The 18,802-nt window shown below is 37.9% G+C and overlaps 1 protein-coding gene across 43 annotated transcripts in view; it reads left to right on the plus strand.

The window, feature by feature from the left end:
- The window catches only part of LOC117275562 (uncharacterized), a 26,492-nt gene extending 7,747 nt beyond the window's left edge, over positions 1-18,745 (plus strand). For 7 of the 43 annotated variants that reach the window (XM_070178028.1, XM_070178051.1, XM_070178012.1 and 4 more), the window contains 7 exons: positions 9,665-9,840; positions 9,926-9,973; positions 12,316-12,409; positions 13,427-13,577; positions 13,673-13,778; positions 15,091-15,189; positions 16,119-18,745. In XM_070178028.1, the coding sequence (XP_070034129.1) occupies positions 9,952-9,973; positions 12,316-12,409; positions 13,427-13,577; positions 13,673-13,723 (318 nt within the window). In that variant the 5' untranslated portion in view covers positions 9,665-9,840; positions 9,926-9,951 and the 3' untranslated portion in view covers positions 13,724-13,778; positions 15,091-15,189; positions 16,119-18,745. The other 36 variants (XM_070178032.1, XM_070178034.1, XM_070178021.1 and 33 more) reach the window with 30 other exon arrangements.
- The last annotated feature ends 57 nt before the right edge of the window (positions 18,746-18,802 follow it).

Here is an 18,802-nt window from a genome sequence, read left to right on the forward strand (position 1 = left end):
GTGAATATACAATATTTGACAAAAGTGATATATTACCAGAGATGTGATCAGAAGCGCCGGAGTCCATGACCCATGGGCCAAGAGTGCTAGACTGGGAAACACAAGCAAAAGAATTACCAGTAACAGAAGTATCAGTCTGAGCAACTGAGGCTACTTGTGGAGATGGCTGCTTACTTGCTCGATACTGAAGGAGCTCATTATATTCTTCTTTAGATAAAGAAAATCCTTGGTTACCTGGAGTCTCAGTTTGAGCAATGTAAGCATTTTTGGGTGGTCGACCATGTAAGGAATAGCACATTTCACGAGTGTGTCCAAGTTTGTGACAATAAGAACACTTGGGTCTAGATCTTCCAAAACGACCTCCTCCTCGTCTATGCTCCATAGTTTGAGATGCCCGAACATCCATTGTCTGGGATGCAAGAACAGAGGAATCAAGTATCTGTGATGAGATCACTGGTGGACTTGGTGCTGCAGCAAGACGGAGTAATCGAGAGAATAATTTATCAACTGTTGGGACAGACGGACTAGCCAAAATCTGGTCGCTTACTGAATCAAGATCATTAGGAAGTCCAGCGAGGGTAAGAACGAGAAACATCTTTTGTCGCTGCTCTTGTTGTTTTTCCACACTAGTAGAAACTGGCATCTACTTCTCAAATTCCTCCATGACTGCCTGTACTTGACCCAAGTAAGTAGACATATCCAATTCCTGCTTCTTTAAGTTTGTCATTCGTGATATCACATCATAGAAGCGAGATATGTCATTAGTGTATAAGGTGCGTGCCTTTGCCCAAACCAAATAACATGTCTGGAATGGACGAAACAAGGGCATCAACTTGGAATCAATAGATCGCCACAAGATGCTATATAACTGAGCATCGATTTTTGACCAAAGTGCTATTGCCTTTTCATCTCCATCGCTAGACTGTTTGATTAGATGATCTTGAACACCTTGACCTCTACACCATAACTCGACCGATGAAGCCCAAGCTAAGTAGTTTGAACCTCCCATTAAAGGTTCCGAGGTAATAATAGCACTAGAGCTTCCAGAACTCATGTTTCTAGACCCAGAAGCATCAAATCCCAAAGACATTGTTGCAAATTATTACCAAATAGGAGAAAGAATCAACTGTAATCCACTGAAACAGTGTACCGAAACACAGAAATAGAATACTGAAATACTGTAGCTGCCGGAATCTACTGTAGCTGTCGGAATAGTACTGTAGCTGCCGGAAAAAACTCAAAGTTGTCGGAATGAAATGAAAACAGTAGGGGTAGGATCGGAATTACCAGGCGACCCAACTGTTCTGAAGGAAGATTTTCAAAAAATGGCCGGAAGTGGTCGTACGCGCCGGCGCGTGAGCTCACGCGCGTGAGCTTCTGGTGGCGCGTGAGGAGGCTGCTGCCGGAGTTTTTCACTGGGGTTTGGTCGCCGGACAGTGACGACTCTTGTGGTAATGTTGGATTTTGCACAACACTGACAAAAATGAAGCAGATAGAAAACAGACTTAAAAAAGTACTGATTTCTCTTTCCCGGAATCGCTGGAATTTATGCACAGCGATTTCTCTTTCCCAGAATCGCTGGAATTTATGCACAGCGATAAGTCTCTCACAATTGTTCTGATACCATGTGAGAAAGCACGGGAGAAAATATATTATTGATATTGGATGAACAATACAATACAAGAGGTCCTTATTTATAGCTATACTATACAAGGACATACTACTCTTCTACCAATGTGGGTCAATACTACACTATATACATGCTGTAAACTAACAAAGTGTAACTCTTTGAATTCCTTCCACGCATTCGTATGCGCACATGGGCGGTCGGTATCAGTTGTGCATCGACGGCTTGTGATTCCCTGGATGAGGTGCGAGATGTGATTTCTGTGTGTTGATGTCGGGCCAGTCTGGAGGACATGAGGCCGGGTTTTGACTGTAGCTTGAGCACTGAGGCGTTGATTGTGTGAGCGCGTGCTTGTGGTACTTTTGGGGATATTTAAGAGAGTATTCAGCGGCTTATGAGCCTCAGGGCGGTGTGGTTTTATGCTTGGGTCTCGTGAGGTGAGTCTGGGTTGAGGATTGTGGTGTTATGGCAGGGCAAAGTATCAATTTGAAGGAAATTCAGAAGGAACTCGGATAGATAGGACATCTTGGTAGTAGGTTGGATCGGCATGGTAATGGGTATGATTAGTTCTTTGGGTGTGTATGAGGTAATGAGTTCTACAAGTGTTTTGTGGCAATGTCCTTGGGTTTTTGGTGGTCTGCGTAGTTTGGTTGAGTTAGAAAGATTCAGTCTTGACGGATTGGTTTTGTTCCATTGGGGGTTCGGAGAGAGTTCTTGATGGTTTTGAGAACAACTCTTGGCACGTTCGAGGACGAACGTTTGTTCAAGAGGGGGAGGATGTAACGACCCGGCCAGTCGTTCCGAGAGTTATAGCCCTGTTTCCCTAATTCCTGCTTCTTTATGTGTTGATCGGCGGTGGAAAATTAGGTATCGGGGTCGGAATGGAATTCCAGAAATTGGAGTAGGTTCATAGTGTCATTTGTGACGTGTGTGCAAAATTTGAGGTCATTTGGACGTGGTTTGATAGGTTTCGGCGTCGTTGGCGAATTTTGGAAGTGTAGAAGTTCTTAGGCTTGAATTCGAGGTTGATTTGGTGTTTTGGAGTTGTTTTGGGTGTTCCGGAAGTTCGACTAAGTTCAGGTAGTGATATATGACTTGTTGGATTTATTGATGAGGTCCCGAGAGCCTCGGGTGAGTTTCGGATAGGTTTGGGTTGTGTTGCGCTCATTTTTCTTATGTTTCAACGCCGTTTCTTCAAGCATAAATGATATCATATTTAACAAATGAGCTCCGATTTCTTTTTTGATTGAAGCATTAGATCCTTATCGTAAATACGGACCCGTAGCAAAAAGAATCATCGAATTTGGACATCGTATGAGGATTTTATGGTCATTTTACTAAGAATTAGGTTGCCAGATGTTTCAGATTAATTACGAAATTGCCACTGACGGTGTATTTAAAAATCTGCACGATTTGCAAATATTAAAACCTACATATCTCCTTCATTATAAGGTCAAATTGAGTGATTGAAAAGCCTAACTTGACTAAAATTTCACAAAGAATCCATTGGAGGCATAAAAAGCAAGTTTCGGGATCGTTTGGCACGAGAAACGAGGCAGAATAGCTGGCAGAAAAATATATAAAACGAGGGTTTGCTCATTCGGTCATATTTTGAGTTGGGGAGCTCGGATTTGGGCGATTTTGGGGGCAATTTTCACCATAAGGATTGGGGTAAGTGTTCTCTACTCAGTTTTGGTTATATTTCATGAATCCATTTCGTTTTTGGGATTTGATTGATGATTTCAAAGTGAAATTGAGGGAGTTAAGACTTGAATTTTGGAGAGTTTTAGGTAGGGATTTGAGGGACCAAACGGAGTCCGATTTTGATAAATTTTATATGGTTAGACTCGGGAGAGGACGTGGGTTTTGATTCTGCCATTGTTGACTGGTTTGGAGACGTGGGCCCGGAGGGCGGGTTTTGGCCGGTTTTTTGGCATATTTTGTAGTTTTTATTGTGGAATTTGATTCGTTAACCTATGTTGATGGTATTAATCTGATTATGGTTAGATTTGGAGCTTTTGGAGACCGAGTCCAGAGACGAGGGCATCCCGGAGTAGGATTTTACCCTGTTAAGGTAAGCAACAGTTTTAACTCTGGCTTTGAGGGTATAAACCCGGAGAATTTGATATCGTGTGACTGTTTGGAGGTGATACCCACGCTAGGTGACGGGCGTGTGGGTGTATACCTCGAGGGATTGAGACTTGGTCTGTCCCGTGAGGCCTCATGGCCATCATCTGTGTTTACGTCGTTACTTGTTGTTGAACTTGTCTGCCTTCATGTTAGAGATCATGCTTAGGCTTTATTCGTGCTCACATTATTTGTACTCAGTCATAGAAATTATTGTACATGTTTACTTCAGTCTCTATTATTTGCTAATATGCTGTGATACTTGATGTGGGCTGTGTTCCCTTATTTGTTGATGATGGTGAGGCTAGTGAGGTATATGATTGAGTGAGGCCGAGGACCTGGTTGTGAGGATATTAATACCATAGCGCGTGAGTTGTCCGCGTAGCACGTGAGTTGACCGTGCGGGTCCAGGTATTGATACCATAGCGCGTGAGTTGTCCGCGTAGCACGTGAGTTGACCGTGCGGATCCAGATATTGATATGATGGCACGTGAGTTGTCCGTGCTTAGCGCTTGGACTTTGGGAGCCCTTCCGGAGTCTCTGTACACACCCCCAGTGAGCGCAGAGTGTTGAGTGTTTTGAGTGTTGAGTGCTGAGTGCGAGTGATGAGTGATGGAGTGACACTGCTATGAGGTTGTATTTATTTGTGTTGTTGCTGCATTTATCTGTTAAACTTCTTTGTGGCATTTACTGAGTTATGGAATTTACCTGTTTATTTCTGTTTATTTTTAAATTGTGAAAATAAATAATTGGACTGTTTTACTTAGCTCGTCACTACTGCTCAGTTCCTTAGTTATTTCTGTTACTACTGAGTCGTTTGTACTCATACTACACCCTGCACTTTATGTGCAGATCCAGGTGAGTTAGAGCGCGGCGATAGTTGAGTTCAGGACTGCTATTTGTGGAGATTGCAAGGTAGCTGCTAGCGTCCGCAGGACCTTATTTCTTCTTTTATCATTTCTTCTTTTGGACAGTTAGACAGTTTATATATCTTAGTTTATAGTTTTAGACGCTCGTGACTTAGTGACACCCCGATATTTGGGGCTCGTTTCCGTATTTTCTATATTATATTTAGAGTTGATTTAGTTTATGAGAAATTCAAATGTTGGTATTGTTTTATTAAATTCTTATAATCGATTTAGTAGTAATATTTTGGGAAATAGGCTTGCATTATAACACGATAGGCGCCATCATGACCATGGTTAGATTTTGGGTCGCGACAATAACCTATCTGTGTACTGTAATCCATACATTAGCAAGTATGTTTAGTATTAATGCTGAAGGTTATATTGAAGAATTAGCTGATATTTTGGGATGTGAGGTGGACAATTCGCTACTGTATAACTGGGATTGCCACTAGAGGTGAAGAAGAAAGACAAAAGTATTTGGCAAGGAGTAATTGATAGATGTACAAATAAGTTAACCCCATGGAAGAAACATCTACCGTTTGGGGGTAGACTTATTCTAATTAGTACTGTGCTGGACGGAATGCCAACATATACCATGTCTGTGTTTTATATGCTTGTAGTAGTTGAGAAGAAGTTGAACTCCATATGAATGGACTTCTTATGAAAAGGTAATGCAAATAAAAGGAAGATTCACTTAGTTAAATGGCAAATGGTTACAAATGATAAGAAAGAGGGAGGTTTTGGAGTGAAGAATTTGAGATTGCACAATAAAAGCTTATTGTTTAAATGGTTGTGGAGATACAACAAGGGTGGTGATGAAATCTATAAAAAGGCTCATTGATACTATCTATCACAAGATGGATGATTGGAGTAGGGCGGCTCAATGATATTTGTGGCCTAAAACAAAACTTCAATGAGGGGCCCTAAGATTTTTGTTGTAGAAGAAAACTCATAATTTTATTTGAAATTTATTTTGTTAGCTTTTTGAGATGCGAAATTATTAATAATTTGTTTATTAAAATTCGGATTCATATTTTCTAGTTGACATATTAAAACTCTAATAAATAACTAAAAAGACAATATATACTTACAAAGAAAATATATAAAAAAAAATTTAAAAATATATGCAAATAATAAGATATAGAACAATCAAACCTGATTCAACAAATACATAACTTGATAAACTTTTGCTACTTCAATATTCTTGATGTAACGCCAAAAAACTTGAGAACAAATAAAAAAGATGGTACTTGTGTTTCTGCTCTTTTATTTTGTGATAGTGACTCAATGAGATTGAAATTTAGAGAAGGCCAAAGGAACAATAGAAGAGTAAAAGTTAATAGACTTTTAGCAGAGAAAGATAAAAAGAGATAAAAAAATGTGGGCCCATTTATAATAATGATGGTGCATAAATGAGGCAAGATTGTGGGATGTTCACACGCAAATAAGGAGTGGATCCCAAAAATATATTCGTTTTCTAATTGTTCTCCAACGGGCCCCTTTCCTTAAAACTTCCATTTTTTTTTCAAATACTTAATATTCTTTAAAAAAAGACCCTGGATTGGAGACAAAGTCTCATACAGCTGAGGGTTGCAGGGGGAGCCTGGAAGGGTATTAGTGGGGTTGTGGGAAGAATTCTTGCAATATACTAAGTTATGGGAAATGGGCTAGAATTAAGTTTTGGATACTTGGATTGGGAATTATAGTTTGAGAAGCAGATTTATTCAGTTGTTCTGTGAATATGGATGGCTTTGTATCTGATTTTCACTCAGTCAGGATGACAAATACAATTCAGGAGAAACTTAAATGATTGGGAGATAGAAGGTTGCCGTCAACTCATTCAACAGTTGGAGTCAATTTCAGTGGATCAAAATAAGCAGGATGGTTTGATTTGGGTGAATAATAAGGACAATTTGTTCTTTGTTAATACTTGCTATAAGCTGCTACAAAATCTTTCTGGTCAGGGGGTTCCAAATTGGCCTTGGAAGAGTATCCGGAGAACTAAGGCCCCTGTCAAAGTTGCCTATTTTGGATGGATTGTCACGCGGGAGGCTTGCTTAACTCAGAATAATTTACAGAAGATGGTTTTTGCTCTTAGTAGTATAGGGGTCTGAGTGTTTAGTTTCCTAGCAGTAGTAAAAATGAAAATATATATTTATCTCATTTAGGATTGTAGGTGCTGATCGTTCAGATGGAAAATTCTCGGTTGTGCAGTTTCAAGTGTCAATATGTCTATACTTGAAGATTCATAAATATAGCCTCTTAATTACATTTTTTGGTGGATGGATAATTTACCCTAGAGATTAAGCAGAAAAAGGGACAGAGAAAAATGTGTTATTTCTGTGATAAATGCAATGAAATGGAAACATAGTCTCATTTAATTGGAAAAAAAGAAAAGGGAAATAAAGTGGAACCAACATAAATGCGGAGGAGTTATGGATAAAAGTCAAATTTTTCCTTGGGCTTGTAGTTCTTATTGACATAATGGTTAGGTTTCTAAAATAGAATAGCAGGTACCGGTGCTTTGATTTGTCCTCATTCACCCCGAGCTTTGAAATGCTTTTTAGGATTCTTTTTTAGCCTTAATTTCAAGTTTCTGTGTTAACCCGATATTCGACTATGGGGATTATATGACTACTATTGTCTTTTGGAAATGAGGTATGATTGGAGCATGGAACCTGAATACTAAACGTTAATGTATAACTCCTAAAAGCTCTTCATATAAGTAGTATATAGATGTGATAAGGGAGGGAGGTAAGATCCTCCACCTCCAAAGATAATATTGTAATAACCCGAAATATTTTTATATAATTATTAATTGTGAGATTTAAGAATTAATTTTATTTGTAGCTATTAAGTCAAATACTAAGCTAGTATACAAGATAAGATAGTGTATTAACAAGTGGCTAGTTTACAAATTAAGAATTTAAAGTAAGTGACTTTGGTTAATTTTTTTGTAAAGATATAAAGTGTGTCAGGCCCACAATTTACTAGTGGGTCATGTAAACTTACTCTAGGGTATATAGATGGAAATTCAAGTTCCCTACTATGAGAAAAAGAAAGAAAAAGAAAAAAGAAAGAGCCCACGTTGGCTTGGAGAACGACGGCCAAGGATCCTCTATGGAATCCACACCAAATTAAGAAGAAACCAAAGTTCAGGTAATACTAAACTTTGTTATGTCTTTTGAATTAATTTTTTTGGTTATAATAAAGTGTATAAGCCAATGATTAGGGTGATAATTACATGACCAATTGTTATAGCAATAATTTGTAAGCTTGTAAAATTATGTAGCGTGGGATTGCAAACTGAACTGGTGTATGGAGGAATTATTTGGACTTTACTGTCTTAGAACATTGGTGGCTAAAGTCCTTATCAAAAAAACATTGGTGGCTAAAGGATGATTAAGTGTTGTTGTTGACATAGCAAGGTTAATATGGTATATTCTAATGTAATATAATTAAGCTAATTTGACTTGAGAAACTAGGGGCAATAACAATTAATTGTCTTTAACTATGGTAGAAAGAATCCAAGTAATCAAGTAATTTATATATACTCCTACGCTTCAGTAGTGTGGTGAACTAATATGAGTAATATTGTTACCATGTATATGTTAACAATAATTAAGACAAGGATGTGGAGAAATTATTATAGTAATGAACAAATAATGATGAGAACAATGATTGGGAATTTAGCTATTATATGAAAGTTATGGGATTTTGCATGGTAAAAAGAAAACAATGGTACAAGCACGTGAAGTTCTTCTGGGACGTTACCACTGCAGCGTTACAGTCACTCGTTTGGCATTTAATAGCGTAAAAGTTTTTATTAATTAGGCCGAGGGTTGACTTTAATTTTGGCTTGTTCTAAAATTGTTAGATTTTTTCAAGTAGAGGACGTGTTATTCAATTTTTTGAATAGATTGAAACCATTGGAGGCCGTTTGTTTGGTGTTTTAGAAGTTGCAAAGTTGGGGCACTCCCGTTAGCGAGGTAAGTGATACTTTAAGCTTTGATGCTTGCTTTTCCAAAACCTGTTTTGAAAATATGTTTTGTCTGCCTGGTCCATGTGTTGGGATGAGCGTGCGCTTGGCAGAATCGGTGGTCTTAGACCAGGCGCAAATATGTATTATTTTGTGAAAAAGCTGAAGTTATTTAATAAGTGATTTGTGGCGTGGCGTAGCCTCGTGCTATGGCGTTGGGGCGTTAGAAATTATGTCTTTGCTGCGGTAATATATTTGGGTGTGTATGCTGCCGTGGACTCGTTGGGGTGTTCGGTTAATTTCCTTTACTGTCGTTTATGACAAGTCCTTAGTATAGATTGTGCTGAGATATATATATTGTTGTTACTGAATAATTGGTTGGACCTTATGGAGTAATTATATGATGAAAGACTTTCTATGCATATTATTTCTCTGCTCGTTGTGTATTTGTATTTTCTAACACTTGTTCCAGGAGTATTTCTAACAAAGAAATAGTACCACCTCCGGACCATTTTAAATGTCGTTGTAGCTTTTCAAAATTTTGCCAAAGTGTCATTTTAGGACACCAAGAAGACATTAATTATTTTTTTCCAAATCTAGCCTTGCTCTAATAATACTGACATAAAAAGTCTGAGGAGCGATAAAGTGTAACTTGAAGAGATATAAAGGGTAACATTGTCAAATAACCCTTATAATTATTGTTATTAAATGGTTTTCTTAATGGGTGTGCCATAACCTTAATAGACATTTAAACTGGATTAGAGGTAGTAGTATATAAATGCCTTATGTCTCTGATCGTTTTGGCTAAGAGGAACTTGATATGATTAAATTTTTTCTACAAGATTAATATTGTAAACGAATTCTTAAATGTAGGAGGCGATCCCTTTCAGGATTAGGGAGCACACTCTTGTATGAGACTTTAATACTAATTTCTTGTTTGACCTATTGTAGTTTAGCACAAGACTGTGTTTTCAAAATAATTTGTTTTGCTGATAATGATAATAATTATTTTGATAAGTACAGGATCTTTATATGGTGTGTGGAACAACAATATTAGTGAAACTACATGTCCATTAGCTATGTGCTATACCATTGGCTCTGAATGTAGTTGTAATGTCACAAACATGCCCGTGAAGCAAAAGTACAATAAATAAGCTTGCCTGGAAAGAAGGAAAGTTATTCCGAAAGACAGCAACCAGGTATACTTTCTGACTTTGAAATCCTCAGTTGCAAGTTTAGTTTAAGCTATCATGTTATGTTAGGAAATATAGCCATCAAGAATAGGCGATCCATTTTCTACGGTTTCTGCAATGCTGGTTGCTAGAGTAGCAGGTACACGTAGTTGCATGCCACCAAGGAGTGGTGTCTTTTTGCTTTTACTATGTCTACTTCATAATTTATTCAAGGTCTACCTACTAATATAAGAGTATAAATCTTTTTTGAAGAGTGCCATGTTGCTACTCTAGGGCATTTTGTGAATCAGAGTCTTAATTGCTCCTCGATTGTTCGTACCTTCTTGGCTTAGGCTTCCAACTGAACAACATGGCCTTGCCGCCTCGCCACTAGCAGAAGCTAAGCGCTTGAAAAGCGCGCCAAGAAAGGTTGCTTCTGTTGCCCTTTCTGTGCAACAGTCCACCAATAGCGGAAGAGAGGGTTACCGTACATACAAGAGTCTTTCATTTCTTACGGAAGCTCTTTCTTACCGATCAATCAAGTAGTACAAGAGCTGTATCTTAGCTTATAGCCTGGGGCGGCGGGTCGCCTTTTAAATTAAGTAGATAGAAGAAAGTATTAAATCGATAAGGAGTAGGTGAGTGAGTGAGTCCTCACTGACCTAGGCGATTCGATCACCTAGCAGGCCTTTTATTTGGTAGGTAACATCGCCAAAGCGTATCATCAGATTTGACTACGAAGGAAGGAACTCAAAGTGAAAGGGCACCGTCTTGTGCAAGGCAACGATAGTTAGCCCTCTATCATCTTCTATATGGTAGAGTTGGTAAAAGGGCCCCGACTTATTTCCAGAATAAGAGTTCGACCGCGACTTCCCCCTTTTTTTGGGGGGATCAAGTTCCTTGCCAACTGCCACCTATCGACCCCGACCTCTTTTCATTTGTTTTGGATATTACCAAACTTAGCCTAGCCTTCGTAAATCACACTAAAACGGACACCCATCTATGGAAAAACCTCCTTAAGGGTGGGTTAGGTTAGTCAATCCGGCCCGAGACGCGTTTGTTGACAAAACCGCAGTAGGAATTCCTACTTTTCAATATAGCGGAAGGCGAACTGATCAACGAGAAAGAGGCCCTACTCACTACAAACGAATACACCACAAGATCGAACTGCACTCATGCCTCTCCCGCATCAAGTTGACCGCCCCCCTACGTAGTAATTCTATCAATCATGTACGCAGGTAGGACCCTCCGTTCTGATTGGTGTATCATGAAAAAAGAAAGCCATTTGCACCGGGCGCACTGCGCTTTCCCTTGCCCAGATGTTCACCTTTCTAAGTCAAGTAATGGTGACCCACCGAAGATCGGAGCTTCGTAACATGTTGACGAAGGCCCCCGAACTGAGGGTTCGGCCAGTAGAAGGGACGACTTTGTCTCCGAGGGAGAAGAATAGCCCCGCTCTCTAGCCGACTGATCCCGTTGATCATATAACTGGGAGGGAATGTGTTGATGGGTCTCTAGCTTCTCTTTAGTGTAAATTCATTGAAAGGTGTAGTGGCTTATCGACTTGTTTTTATAACATAAAAGGAGATTGAAGAGACTTTTTAGTCAACTTAATTTTGAAACATCTTGTGGTTCAGCATGCCTTATCCTAAAGCCGACATACCTATTTCTTCGATAATCAGACTTTCATCTCCCTATACAGAAGAAGATTCAATAGCAGCATTATCGTAGAGAACAATATATTGACATACCCTTGATGTAGTATCCATATGATGTGGAGCGAGTTTATTTTCACGTGCTTTTGCTTTTCCACCCTCGTTTGCAGTAGTTTCATTTTGCATAGCCACATGATCTAGTACATTATTGCTTATCCTGAAACAAAGTATAAAGCAAGCCATTACAGTTGTAATGACAAGCATCTGTAAGTCAAATGCCCTTTGAGATGTTACACTGCAAGTCTACCATCGAGTCCACCCAAACTAACAAACTACTAGATAAGGACGTGCTGACAAACATGGGAATTGACATATTAAATGCATCCGAAAAACAGAATTGACATGTTGAAAAAATGTATGCACGACATCTGGCAAATTAGATGGTCTCAAAATACCCAAGTTGTTGTGCATTGCCCGTTTGGGACATCAAGTAAAGCTGGAACAGACCCCTTTTTAAACCAACATTGCACTAGCTATGACAATAAGAGTTGGCTTCACATACCACTTGAACCTTATGCATGCATCCCAAAATTCACTTACAGATATGAATTTTCTATAGGAACATTCATTGAGGAAGAGGCATTATCTTCTGCCGTTGTTGATAGAGATGTCGAGCGTTCTGTAGTAGTAGTTGGTGATACGAGCAACATAGCTCCAATACCAATCTCATTAGGAGGAATATTTTTGTTCCTGTCATAAATTAGAATATTTTCATCATCGGCCGATATATTCTCAAAGTCTGGTTCCTGTAGAATATAATAAAGTTGCCTCTGGAGTCTTTCAACAGGTGACAAAATGTGTTGTCTAAGCTCTGATCTCTTTCTTCTCGGGACACTATCAGGATTCCAGAGAGGATCTTTGTCTGCTTCTCCTAATAAAAGGTGAACGTTAGCGCATGCAAAACAATTAGGTATCAGTTTATTAGACCTTTTTTTTTTATGGGTTAAGCTTTTATTATTTGTATGGTTAAGGTATAGTTGGACTGATCAGTTCATATTTTAATTATTGAGAATCCAAATTACCTGAAGTTTGGCAATGTCAGTTTATTGTGTAAAAAAAAGTAAGTTTTTGAAGCTTAGGGAGACACTATAATTAATGGCCTATGAGCAAGAAAGAAACCCAATATTTAGTTTATAGAGTATCATATGGTGATTGCACCCCTGCTGCTTATTTGGTAAGACCTCAAATGTGATTAGACATTGCATAATTTGATAAACACATCACAATAATCGAAAATGAAAAGACTTTCCTGCATAAGAATAAATCAGACTGTCATTCAAGGTGAATTTGATATATGCATGTCGAGTTGGCTTAAAGCTCATGATGTAGCGATCCTTTTGAGTATTAGGTACTGATGAAATCCTAACATAAAACAACCACTTGGAAAGTGGGAGAATACTGATGAAAATTCTGTTTAATTGGTAAATTTGTTGTGTAGGGTCTGAAGACTCTTCCTCTGTTTTCGCATTTTTTTTTTTTTTTTGTAAATTTTTGGGGGTTTGGGGGGAATCAAATGTAACCATTGGAAGAAGAAAAGTTCTTAGTTGGATTCAATAATAATATTGGGGGAAAATGTCTTTGTCCTTTTATTTTGAATCAGAAGAAGATGCACTGCATGATTATTTTTTGGGAAGGCGAATCTCCAGAGATTTGGTTGCCTGATTGCATCTCTCTCTCATAATGTTTTTCGAACTATGCTGAGAGTTTTGGGCTTATTATCAACCAGAAGAAAATCATTCGCCTGAAATTGAATAGGAAGCTAAATAGCTTCCTACCTTTTTCATAACCCTTGTGCTTAAGAAAGGATTTAATTCAGAATGTGTGTCATATTTTCCGAGAGAAGTGCTCTATGTATAAATGAAATTATTTTACCATTTGTTTCTTCCATCTGTATGCAGTTGTCCGAAGATGATCCTGCTGATCCTAAGCTTGATATGTTATTCATTTCCTCTTCAAGACAAGCTGAAGAGCCATCCTTTCCAGCAACCTCTGGTTCAACTTCTAGCTTTTGGTCTTCACGAGCTAAGACATGCGGCTTCATCTCAGAAGGTAATTGATAGCTTTGAGTTTCTCTGTTTGCAAGTTTGGGAAAATAATCATCTAGAGTCCCCCTAATTCGCCATCTTGATCCACATGCATTGCAGAGCACTGGTTTTTCAGGTGGTCCTGTTCTCCAAAGGGGGGTTTCTGTATGAGTTTACAATTCCTTAGTGTTGAAACTTGGTAAAAAATATGAATATGTTCATACAGGTCAGAAACTTATCTCAGAAACTAAAGCACGATGATCATTGACAATTAAGATTACCTGTAAAAAAGCTATAGAATATATGACACAAGAATGAAAAGTGCTATGATCTAAAAGTATCTAAAGCGAGGAGCACAGGAAATTTTTGGGTAAAACAAGGGGAAATATCTCTAAGTAAAACATGCATCAACATTTAGGATGTGTCAACTGTTTTGGTATTTGCAGTTTCACACCATGTTAAGGAACCATATAAAACTAGTTTAATTCTTGTCAAACTGCATTTAATTGCATTTTATTTATAAGGAGTTTGTAGATAACCATAGATACAGTCTCAAGCCTATTCACTTCAGTTTACTCATATGTCCTCTAGCTGAATGGCACCTGCTTGCTTTTATTTTTCTCAGACGTAACCTTCAGTACTTCAAGTCTGTTAATGGTTTGAGGGCCTGCAAGATTTTAAAGGATACCTTACTATTGGAAGACCTCATGTCAAATAGAAATATGTAAACGATGTCAATATCTTTTATTTTGGTTTCATCACTCCCTCGTTGAAGGAAAAGAGTTGTCCAGATTCATGGCTTGTCATAGTATCGAAAGCGCTGGACCATAGCCATGACAAGTATACAATTAAAGACTTATTACATGGTGTGAACATTAATAACTGGATAGATTGGGAACGACCAGCCCGTTCTTTGAGCACTCTGAGCAAATATAAACTTCTTAGTTTATGGTCTTTAAGTTTCTAGAAAGTGTGGACTCTGGACAATTGTGTGAATGAAGTTTTGCAAGTGTGTGACCATCTCATCTAAAAGTTTAAATTGTTAGAGAGAGAGCATACTTTTATTTACTTAATTATGTCTTCAACACGCCCGCTCACGTGCGGGCTTGATTCTTTTTGATGAGCCAAACACGTGAAAATTCAACACGCCCGCTCACGTGCGGGCTTGATTCTTTTTGATGAGCCAAACACGTGGAAATTATTTTTTGGTTATTAGGTAGCGGTGAGACTCGAACCCAGGACCTCTGCCTGCTCTGATACCACGGTGAAGTGTGTGACCATCTCATCTAAAAGCTTAAGCTGTTAGAGAGAGCACACTTTTATTTACTTAATTAAGTTGTATCTCGATTTAAAGTAGCTCAAGAATAGCATACATTCATTCAGGACCTTTCCCCTCCATGTTGCTTGCTGTTCTAAATCGATCTGTATATGAACAACTTTTGCTCAAAAAAAAGTTCGGAATATACATCATCTAGAAATTAAGGACCACGGTTGCCAAAATATTAAATCAAGGGGGACTAACTGTGAATGAATGCCAGGGATTAGGGGACCAAATCTGCAATTTATCCTAGATGACCTCAGCTCCTGTTTGACTAATGGCTGCTGTACTGGAAATCAATTAACATTTGGCTCGAGAGGTGAGAGAGATAAAGTACTCTATGTTTTATGTTTAGCAGATAGGCAATTTAGGGAAATTTGGGTACTTAGTGTTTCATGCATGTGAGCCTTCAAATTTTATTTGCTGAAGATCAGGAACGAAAATTCTAAGCATCACTGAATGAAGTACCCTTTTAAAGCATGAGATTATTGATAAACACAAAAGGTGGGATATAGGTGGTTAATAGAACTTACGCTCGATGCCACAATGGAAACATGGCCCTTCTCTAACCATGAAATCTGGTTTTGAATGATTCCAGTTCAAATCAGGTTGAATGTGCTGCTGTTAAAATGTCTTAGTGAGGTGACAAATCACAAGATATGTAAACAGATAAGAAATCGGTAGACTACAGCTGGTTATTTTCATGGCAAGATGAATCAGTATAGAGTTGTCATTAACTTCGATCTATTATGAACTATTCTGTTTTCCCTTATGACAGCTCATCAACTTTAATTACTATAATTTTCTCAACTATTTCCACCATTACCCCCAATGAGAGAAGTCTTAGATTCTCTTCGAAAAGGGGTGGGGGTGGGGTGTGAAAGCTGGATTTGGTGAATCTTCATAATTTTAGGCTTTTTGTGTAGTGGTCAAGGCTTGTTAAGCAACGAATCTTAAGGCAAGAGAGCTTTAAATAGTTTCAAGATGATAATCCAAATATAACAGGGAGCAAATAAAAGAGTTGCCTAATTACAAGGATGTATATGCAGTAATAGTCTGCAATTGTGGGAATCAGATTTTGTATTGAAAAATCCGAAGGTCCTCAGATTACACTACTGAGCATATACAGAAAATAAAGACTGCATTCAGTTTCTTTCCAATTCTGTTTTTTTACATTTATTTCCCCTTGCACTAGTACAATAATCAAATAAACCGTTTTGCCTAAATTCAAGATGGTGTGATTGACAGTCTGCAGGTGGGAGTTGAAGTACATACACAGGTGGCTGATAATTGGATACATTTTTCCTATTTGGCATGCATGCCTTATCTCGTGAAGCTAACTGAGAAGGTATAGATATTAACATAGAGCTGGCAATTTCCTTGCAAATTTTCGTTTAGCCTTTGGCTCCTTGATTCTGACATTTGGCGCAGCCAAAAACTTCACCACTATGTTGTGCGCCTTGCAAAAGCTCAAGTGTCTTAAGGCAATGTTTGGCCCTGAAAAAAGGATCTCTAAAAGAAGAAATTATGTCCGTTTGCTTATTAGGACAACATTGTAGAGAACAAACAAAAAACAAAATCAAAAGAAAACAAAAAAACAACCTTTCGGTGGTTTTGTTTGACTCAAACCAAAATTGAACCAACTTCTACAACAGCCCTCAAATTCTGAATGTTATCACTTTAACCCTCTTTTATAAGTTAATCTACTTTTTAATTACCTGCTTTTCCCAAAAGAAGATTAAAAGAAAAGCAGTTTCCAAGAAATTCCCATAAGACCTTCTGAACACCATCACTCTTATCTTCTGCTTAGCACTTTTATTGTCAATTTATGAGGTCCTTATCTCAATGTTATTCCTGAAAACTCGACTTTCAATTTTTTGGTAAGATGATGTTGTCTCATCTAAACAAGATTCCCTTTCTCTTGAAATGCAGATATGCTGTATTAGCAACTGTTATTTGTTTATTGGACTCAGTTATGAACGTTCCTTTTTCAGGCGAGAGCTCCCCTGCTAGTGAGATGCAGCAACTACTCACTTATGTTTTCTATCTTACTCTGCTTACGCATTTATCTGTCTCATCGACAAAATTTCGTGCATCTAGGCATATGTTTTTTCCTTTATATCATGCTTACTGACTTACAAACAACTATTATGCCTCAGTCCCAGGCAAGTTGAGGTGACTATATGAATCTTCATCGTCCCATATCGCTCCATTTAAGCTCATCTCATCATGCTTACTGGCGTAAAAATACTTATTTCGTATTAAAGATTACTAGGACATTACACATGTATAATAATATATTATATCGCTGGCTTTATGTACTTCACTATCTACTTCTCTGTGATGCCGATTTTATTTTTGTTTGACATGGGAAGAGGAGAAGAATGCTGATCTTAGTTGTGTGCATATTCCTCCTGTATCCATTTAGTGGCATGATACTATAGGGGTTCTTTCTTATGATACTCTAGCATAATTGGATATAGAATTTGATCATAAACTTCACCACTGCAGATGGGAAATATAACACGTGTGCTGCGAGACTTAGTTTTTGTGGTTCTTAATGGTTAAGTAAAGCTAGCGTTTCATCTAAATAATAAAGAATTTTATAAAAGAATCTCAGTGGCTCATGCTTAGCAGCAGCTATGAGTTTGTTCTTGTTTGCCTAACAAGATTGGGAAAATCCACTCTAAAGATGATCCTATTATGAAGCATTTGCTGTAGTGCTAATAAGCTATTCAAATCCAAAATACCTTAAGTTTATAACTACAACTCAATTTCGTTCGCATGACAATTTTTAGAGGGAGGGTCTTTTCTTAATTGAGGTATGATTTAAACCAACTCCAATTGCAAGGTGGTGTAGATGCTCGGCACTAACGCATGCCTTGGCTTGTCTTAATTTTTAGATCTATCAGCTACTTAGTGTTCCAGCTCTGTGACATATCAGGTGTCTACCTTTTGGTGTTTTCTCTATGTCTTCACTAATGTAACCAAATCTCGGTTATAACATGGATTCACAACTATTATGCAAGGAATGTTTCTTGCCAGATCTACTTCCTATCCAACATAACTTGGAGAAGTTTGAATATACTAGTAACGATGTGTTTGGCAAATTGATTCTTGTAATACTGGTATTTCCCTTGCTTGTTAGAATCATTAACTCCACAATCTCAGGGGATGTACATCAGTATGAAAGAAATTTGCTTCTGTTGCCATGATTCAAGTGCTTGTTGGTTGTTTTTTACTGTTCCCGTCTCTTGCAAAAATCAATGTTGATAACATAAAAGCTAAGCTCTCCTTGTTTCAATCAGCTTAATCTTGTGAAAACATTCTTGATTGCACTTGTGATGTTTTCAGTTCATATGTAAAACTTGTTCTACGTAGCGCATTATTGTTATTGCTGCTTTTGAGGGTTTACACACACACACACACTCTGTCGTGTTTGTTATTGGCTAGTATAGCATGTTTGAAGCTTATAGTGGCTAAATGCTAAACTTCTGTCTGTCTTCAGATGCAGGTACAAAGCAGATGTTTTGACTTAGCCTCTGCATTTTCGTGACGACTTAACTAGGTGGACTTGAACATAGACCTTTCATTTTGTAATTGGAGAATCTTTGAGTAGGTTTTGGAAAATCTGCAGTGTTTAGAGCTAGGACATGCTTTGCTAATGGAGTAATTAATAAATTGCTATTAATAGACTCAAACGACAAAAGGCAAGAGAAAACGGAGAAATCCAAGTATATATGGCAAAATGCAGCTTAACCATTGCGAAAGTTGATATTAGGATTCTCTCTTTTTTATTTTATAACTTTATAGTTGTAAATAACTTGTTTTGATGCAATGAATAATTTTGGAACATGTAACATTCTTTCTCGAAAGGAACGCTGGAGATAATAAGTAATCAATTATGTTTCTCAAGAATCAATCCTCTAATA

This window comes from Nicotiana tomentosiformis, chromosome 1 (assembly GCF_000390325.3).
Source record: "Nicotiana tomentosiformis chromosome 1, ASM39032v3, whole genome shotgun sequence".
NCBI classification, from domain to species: domain Eukaryota; kingdom Viridiplantae; phylum Streptophyta; class Magnoliopsida; order Solanales; family Solanaceae; genus Nicotiana; species Nicotiana tomentosiformis.